The sequence below is a fragment of the Brachionichthys hirsutus genome, chromosome 23 (genome assembly GCF_040956055.1).
Source record: "Brachionichthys hirsutus isolate HB-005 chromosome 23, CSIRO-AGI_Bhir_v1, whole genome shotgun sequence".
NCBI classification, from domain to species: Eukaryota; Metazoa; Chordata; class Actinopteri; order Lophiiformes; family Brachionichthyidae; genus Brachionichthys; species Brachionichthys hirsutus.
Window position 1 is genome coordinate 795,413 of NC_090919.1, and position 6,855 is coordinate 802,267.

At 53.0% G+C, this 6,855-nt stretch overlaps 1 protein-coding gene across 1 annotated transcript in view; it reads left to right on the forward strand.

Moving 5' to 3' along the window:
- The first annotated feature begins 5,119 nt into the window (after positions 1 to 5,119).
- Positions 5,120 to 6,855, forward strand: part of LOC137911366 (inactive ubiquitin carboxyl-terminal hydrolase 53) — a 9,260-nt gene continuing 7,524 nt past the window's right edge. Inside the window, exons 1-7 of the mRNA XM_068755728.1 lie at positions 5,120 to 5,263; positions 5,427 to 5,519; positions 5,607 to 5,741; positions 6,182 to 6,292; positions 6,373 to 6,455; positions 6,539 to 6,623; positions 6,746 to 6,853. Coding sequence (XP_068611829.1) covers positions 5,120 to 5,263; positions 5,427 to 5,519; positions 5,607 to 5,741; positions 6,182 to 6,292; positions 6,373 to 6,455; positions 6,539 to 6,623; positions 6,746 to 6,853 — 759 coding nt within the window. The remainder of the gene's footprint in view (positions 5,264 to 5,426; positions 5,520 to 5,606; positions 5,742 to 6,181; positions 6,293 to 6,372; positions 6,456 to 6,538; positions 6,624 to 6,745; positions 6,854 to 6,855) is intronic.

The following is a 6,855-nucleotide window of genomic DNA, read 5'->3' on the forward strand; positions in this document are numbered from 1 at the left end:
ACTGATGCTTCCCCTGCGTGTTCCGGTCGGATGCAAACCCATCGCTTACAGCGCAGCGAGCGAGGCCAAGACGGAGACGCACGAGAGCCTCCAGGTTGCACCGTCTGACGGGCCAAATCTCCTTCACCCGGCTCATTCCCAGATTTCCCAACCGAAATCTGGGAATGTTCGCTGCTTAAACTCCCCCGGATCCGATGGAACGTCGAACTCGCACCCGTCCTGAAGGACGCCTGCAGCAGGTGTTCGTTCTCCCAGCAAAGTGCAAAGCCCAATGGGAAGTCTAAAAATATGGGAAGCATCACGGGGGGGTCGGTGTCGTATTCCTTTTGGTGTCGTATTTCTTTTGGAGAAATAAAAAGTGAAAATGATTGTTGGTGCACCAACGTTGTGGACGGATGCACACAGCTAGCCATGATTAGCCTGCTTGCACAGATGAGCATTCACAACTATTCTTGTTGACTGGCAGAAGCCCTGGAGGCCAATTAAAGCTTTGCTTGTTTTGGTTTACCCAGCCTCCGGGGGCCGAGGTTCACTGGTCATTATATTCCAACTTCTCCTCTTCGGCTGGGAGTGAAGATGAATTATTAACTAGCGGCCGCTAGCAGAAGCAGCGAGAAAACAAAGCATCACGCTGGAGCCACCAGCTAGCGGATAAAGTGCTAGCGTTACCATCTGGGATACTTGGGGGGGGAAAAAGCAAGACTTTTCGTGTCCTTAATGTGGAGGACTGGAGGAGAAATCCCATTTCACATGCTTTGATAGCATGCTTTTCCTGAGCGCTGCAGCTTCCCGGGATACGGCGAGCACAGCAGGGAAGAATGTCTTTTAGCACCGCCGTCCGAAATGAAGATGTGCTGCTGAGACCACAACACAAATCGTCTTTTAACACTGATTATTTGAAAAGCGAGGTGATGTTCCAGACGTCCTCATTGAGATCCTCGAGGAGCAGTTTTGCTCATCATTGCAGGGTTTGAATCCCTGGTTAAATCCATCGCCTCCCGTGGCTGCCATTGTGGCGTTGGAGCGAGTCTAATCTCTTGCGTAACAACGGGCCATTCAGCGCGACGTGGATTCTCATTAGACGTAATTTAATAGCAACAAAACAAATGTTCATGGATGGGATTACAAACTGCCCCCCCCCCCCTTTCATCCGGTTCTTTTTTGCAGCAGGAGAAATAAGCTCATTTGTACTCGGGATGAGGAAACGGAACATCCCATGCAGTCGGGACGACCTTTGACCTCATGCTACTCCTCATCAGTATATTATTAGCATTCAGGGATTCTTTGGGATCGGCTGCGAGGAAAAACGATCCTATAGGAGCACCTCGTATCATAAATCTAAAGCACGGCCCCACTTTGTGTCTCAATTAAAATATCCTGGGTGAGTTCTAATCGAACGGAAGCACCAGAGAGGGGCGTGGGGACAATCCCGGATGAATAAATCCTCACGACAGCATCTGCAGAAGCCAGCCACGCAGGAGAGGATGTGTCGCTGCAGCGATATTCATTTCTCCTCCTCGGGGATAACGCTGACGCGGCAACAGTTCGTCAGCTGGATCCACGGAAGAGTTTACACGAGCAGGACCGGTTCAGATCTGCAGCTGTAGCGGAGGATGAGCCCTCCGCTATAAATAAGTTAAATACTTCCACACAGGATCATTAAATCTCACGATTAGTACCAAACTCTTGAACTTTTTCGCATGAGAGCAGGAAGCATTAAATGTCTGGAGGAAATGTGCGGAGAGGGAAACAGCATTGTCTCTTCAATGGACACGTCCGAGTACTTCCTGGGGAAAGGCCGGACCACGCAGACGCATCCTGACCTCCTGACCTCCTGACGCATCCACAGCTTCCAACGCTCTGATCAATGGTTGCCTTTATTCCTTTTTCGTCATCATTTTGTTGTCTTCCAATGAATTTTATGGGATTCTTGAAGGTGCAATAAAGAAATAAAGATGGAAAATGATCTTCTATTTATTCTATCGAGGCCGGATTGTTATATTTTTGTCTTCCATCACGCTTTATTTTATGTAACAGGATCGGGCAGATGGCGTGAAGGGAAATTGAACCTTACATCACTCCGTCCTGCGCTGCGGGGGGGCTTATCTGAACCCACATCGATCCTGATCTTGCGTGACAACGCAACGCAATCCATTGCTAAAAAAAATACGCCAAAAACTTCCAGACATAATGCGCAACTTGCGTTCCTGCACGTGACGCAGTTTTGCGCATCGATGCCGGCTGCAAACTGCGTGCGCGACAAGCAGAGAGGTTCCAGCCCCGAGTGTGTGCTGGAGGCGTGTGAACGCGCCCGTGTGTGTGTGTGCGCGCGCGCGCGTGCGCCGTACAGTAGCATGGCAGACTGCAGTAAATACACCGCTGAAGAGGCGGGGTTTGACGACTCCGCTGAGAAAACGTCTCTAATCCGGTATTCCAGGTGCCGGACCGGAATCCACCGAGCGACCGACCGTTGCTCAATCCGGCAGGAGCGCCTGCGGAGCCCCGGAATACAGCGGCGGAGCCCCCCGTGGGGGGATCTCCGTGAGGAACCGGAGCGCACAGCCGCCGGACGGTGAAGTTTCACCGGCGGAGGAACACTTGGTTTCTGCGTCTCCGCCTCGGATCGAGCCGGAAACTCCGCTCCGCGCGTTCACGTTTACCTTTCCTCTCATAGGTGAGTCTTTTTATTAATCCGATCGACGGGAGGACTTTATAAAACTTTACCCGACGCGGAAACGTGAGCTTCACCTGCGGCTCAGGTGAGACGGGAGCAGGTGAAGACGGGCCTAGCCGCGTAGCTTCGAGTTAGCTCGCTTCACAAGTCTCAAGTTGTAGTTTTAAAAGCTTTATTTTTGGAACTGCAGCATAAATATCTTCTACTTTTGACACTTTCTAAAGTTCAAGGCAGACTTGTTGTTGTTGTTTTCTTGTTTACGTCATCGGTTGTCGTTTATTTCACATTTTAAAAAACCAGCTAATTATTAGCCGCAACTTAGCTAATATTAAATATTTCATATATGAGGCGAAAATTATTCAAAACCTCAACATATTTAAATGTGTATTTCCTGGCCTTTAAATACTTTCAGGTGAATTATGATTTATAAATATATATTTTTATCGTCTCCAGTTGTTCTTTAGGGGTGTGACGTCACGCCCCTTTAGAAACAGTCATCCAGGTTTATGGAGGCTCATTTGCAGACCCCCCCCCCCCCCCCCCCCCCGACATGAACCGGGTCCACGCAGGTCCTCCTCAGGCTGATTGCTGCAAGATGCTAACCTTAGCATTTACCTCATGGCAAGGTGGGGGACAGAGGGGTGGGGGACAGAGGGGTGGGGGACAGAGGGGTGGGGGGGGGGGGGGTCAACCTGCATTTACCTTGTCAGGTCTGGTCAAACCTTTTGTTTATCGTTGCAGCCTGGACTTCCTGCGCCCGGTTCTTTTACCGACGCGCCGCATCGGACGCTTTTTAGAAATGCACGCCGCCTTGTTGCTTCTCCGCCTTCGAGAACGGCGGCGTTTCTTTCCACGTGAATCGAGCTCGATCTGATATCAGTGATTTCACCCGATCGCGTATCTCTGCTCCGGATCCGTCAGTCCTGTTGCGTTCATGTGCTGCAGCTCAGGGTGGAATTTATAACCCCAGTGTTACCTGAAACCCCCACGGGTCACCTGATCCCCCCCCCCCCGCCGGGTTCGGAAGGAAGGAGCTTTAAGGGTCAGGTCTTGTGGACTTGTTTCCAGTCCTGGAGGAGCGGCGTCTGAGGAATGTCATTCTTTGTGCTCACCGTGACGATGCAAACCTGACATGATGATGATGATGATGATGATGATGATGATGATGCTTTTCCCGCCGACATGTCGGGACCGGTGTCACCTTTTAAAGGTGCGCTGCGTCGGATACGTTTTCCTGCTCGGCCTCCTGGAGCTGAAGCTAATCGGAAACCAGCAGCCCCTCGGGTGAGCTCCGGCGATCGCTTCGGAATGCCGTTGCTATGGCGTCCAGTGGAAAAGTACAAAGGCAGAGGTTTTCATTGTTTAGCTTTTTTTTTCTCGCATCACGTGAGGATAACCTACAAATGCAGCACGTAAACACCGAACAGGTTGCGCCACTGACTCGCTGTCGCGTTTCAAAAGTCATGCCTGGTGGATTCCGGAAATTCCAGGACGGAAAATGCCGTCCGGCCGGTTGTGGCCGAGACTTTGGTCGTTTCACAAAAGGAAAGTTTCGGTGTCAGAAACCGTTAACGCCGTCTCCTTTGAGGTTCTTCTTCTGCGTTTTGGGTTTTCTTGCGTCTTTGTGCGAAACGCTGCATGTTTGGAACGACGGCGCGTAAACATTCCGCCTCTCCGCCGCCTCGCCCGGCACGGACGCGTCGTGTTCCAGGACTTTTTATCGTCCCTTTTTAGAAGAGAGGGACAACAGAAGTTTGACGCGCCTCTTTTTGCTGTTCGTGACTTGCCGACCCCGAACTTCACGGAGCTTGGCTTCAGATTCAGGCCTCCTCGTCTTCCCTTTCGCGTCCTCCGGGGAAGCCTTTGCGTCTGAATGTTGGGCTGTGGCTGAAGGACACGCCTCCGGTGCAAAGGCTGGTTGAGGTTAATGTGTAACCCGAGCTGGCGAGTCCGGCGTGGTCAGTTTGACAGGACTTCAGCGGCGTTCTTCAATGTAAGGCTAAATTAAACGTCCGTAACCTCCTCCGGTCTCTCTTTGTCTCTCTGCAGCACATTCCAGCGGACCAACCCTGAGATACGGTCCGGTGAAGCAGCACCGGGACCCCGGCGGCTCCGGAAGCCTTCCTGATTGTCCTGGAACCACCGAGGCCACTGGATGAGAGACGGAATTAAAATGCCCCCGCTGGCCGTCCAACGCTTCCAGAGACGGACGATTGTAATTTAGTTATTTTTTCCTTTTGACTCTTTATTTTTTGACGGAGCTTTTTTAAACCGTTCGGCTACGGGAGCCGCAGGAATGTCCTCGACGCGGGGCGGCTGCTGCAGCTCAGGGAATAACTGAACCCCCCCCAGACTGTTTGGGAAGTCGCCCCGCCGGGGGACCAGGGGCTCGATCCCAACCCCCCCCTTGCAGTCGTCTGACTATCCCACTTGGCCCACTATCCGATGGCATGGGCCAAGTTCTTCAGGAAGCCTGGGGGCAATCTGGGGAAGTCGTACCAGCCGGGGAGCATGCTGTCTCTGGCCCCCACCAAAGGACTGCTGAACGAGCCGGGCCAGAACAGCTGCTTCCTCAACAGCGCCGTGCAGGTAGGCGTGAGTCCGGTCGGGCTCAACCTCCGGGACCGTTCGTTTCGATGATTCAGAACCGCCGGCCTCAAACCAGCGGAGCATCCCAGCGATGTGGAAACAGTCCCGGTGTCTCCGTCATCGCTTCGGCTGCGGTGACCTTTAACCTCTCACCTTTGCGCAGGTGCTGTGGCAGCTGGACATCTTCCGACGCAGCTTGAGGACGCTACCCGGACACTTCTGCCTGGGGGAGTCCTGCATCTTCTGCGCGTTAAAGGTAGAAGCTTTTTATTGTTACGTAAACGGTCGGATGCCCCGTCGCCCGCGCGCCTTCAAGCCCCCCCTCCTCCTTCTCCTTCTCCAGGGCATCTTCTCCCAGTTCCAGCACAGTCGGGAGCGCGCCCTCCCCTCCGACAAGCTGCGTCACGCCTTGGCGGAGACCTTTAAGGACGAGCAGCGCTTCCAGCTGGGCTACATGGACGACGCGGCCGAGTGCTTCGTAAGTGTGTGTGTGTGTGTGTGTGTGTGTGTTACCCTGCAACAAACTGTCTGGAGAGGTCACTCCAAGAGCTTCTGCCCCCCCCCCCCCCCCCCAGATATCATCACATCAGGTTATGTAAGCGCCGCTCTGTGTTGTGTTCTGCTTTTCTAGAACTCCGTGTCTCCTTTTTAATTTGCTTTTGTCGTGAGACTTTTGTCCTTCGGCTTCACGGATCACAAAAATAAAAAACATTTTAACCTCCTATCAAAAGTCTAATCCGGATCCCGGTAACAGTCCATATCTGGTGATTTGGGAATGCTTGATGATGCGTTACTATCCCGAGATTAGATGAGATTTTCTTGTTTTAGTGTAGCATAATTAGCTTTTTCCTGCTCTCAGGTATTCAAACCTTTTTTGGTTTTTTTGTCCCGTACCTGACAAACCTTTCGGTGTCGCAGGAGTTCATCCTGGAGAAGATTCACCTCCACGTTGTCCCGGAGGAGTCGGACACCTGCACGTCCAAGTCCTGCATCACGCACCAGAAGTTCGCGATGTCCCTTTACGAGCAGGTCGGCTGAATACTCTCCTTCTTTCGGGAACGACCCGACGGTCGGTCCCTGACGGCGCGTTCTCTCTCTCTCTCTCCCAGTCCGTGTGCCATAGCTGCGGGGCGTCGTCCGACCCCCTCCCGTTTACAGAGCTGGTGCATTACGTCTCCACCACCGTCCTCTGGTACGCCGTCCCTCCCGCTCCGCCGTGCCGCCGCCGTGCGCGTCTTGTCGCCAACCCTTTGCTCGTTCTCCTCTCTCTGACAGTCAGCAGATGGACCATCGCAGATGGAAGTCGTTCAGCGAGCTGCTGCAAGCGGCGAGTACGACGGAGGACCTCCGGAACTGTCCGGTGAGTCGCTCGGGCGCCATTTTGAGTTTTTTTACCGCCAAATTGTTTCATATTTGCATGGAATGACGGCAACTTTTCATTGGATTTGTTGTCCCCCCCCCCCCCCCCCCCGCCCCCACCAGAGCTCCTGCGGACAGAAGATCCAGATCAGACGGGTCCTCATGAACTCGCCTCAGATCGTCACCATCGGCTTCGTCTGGAACTCGGACCGGTCGGAACTGGCGGAGAAGGT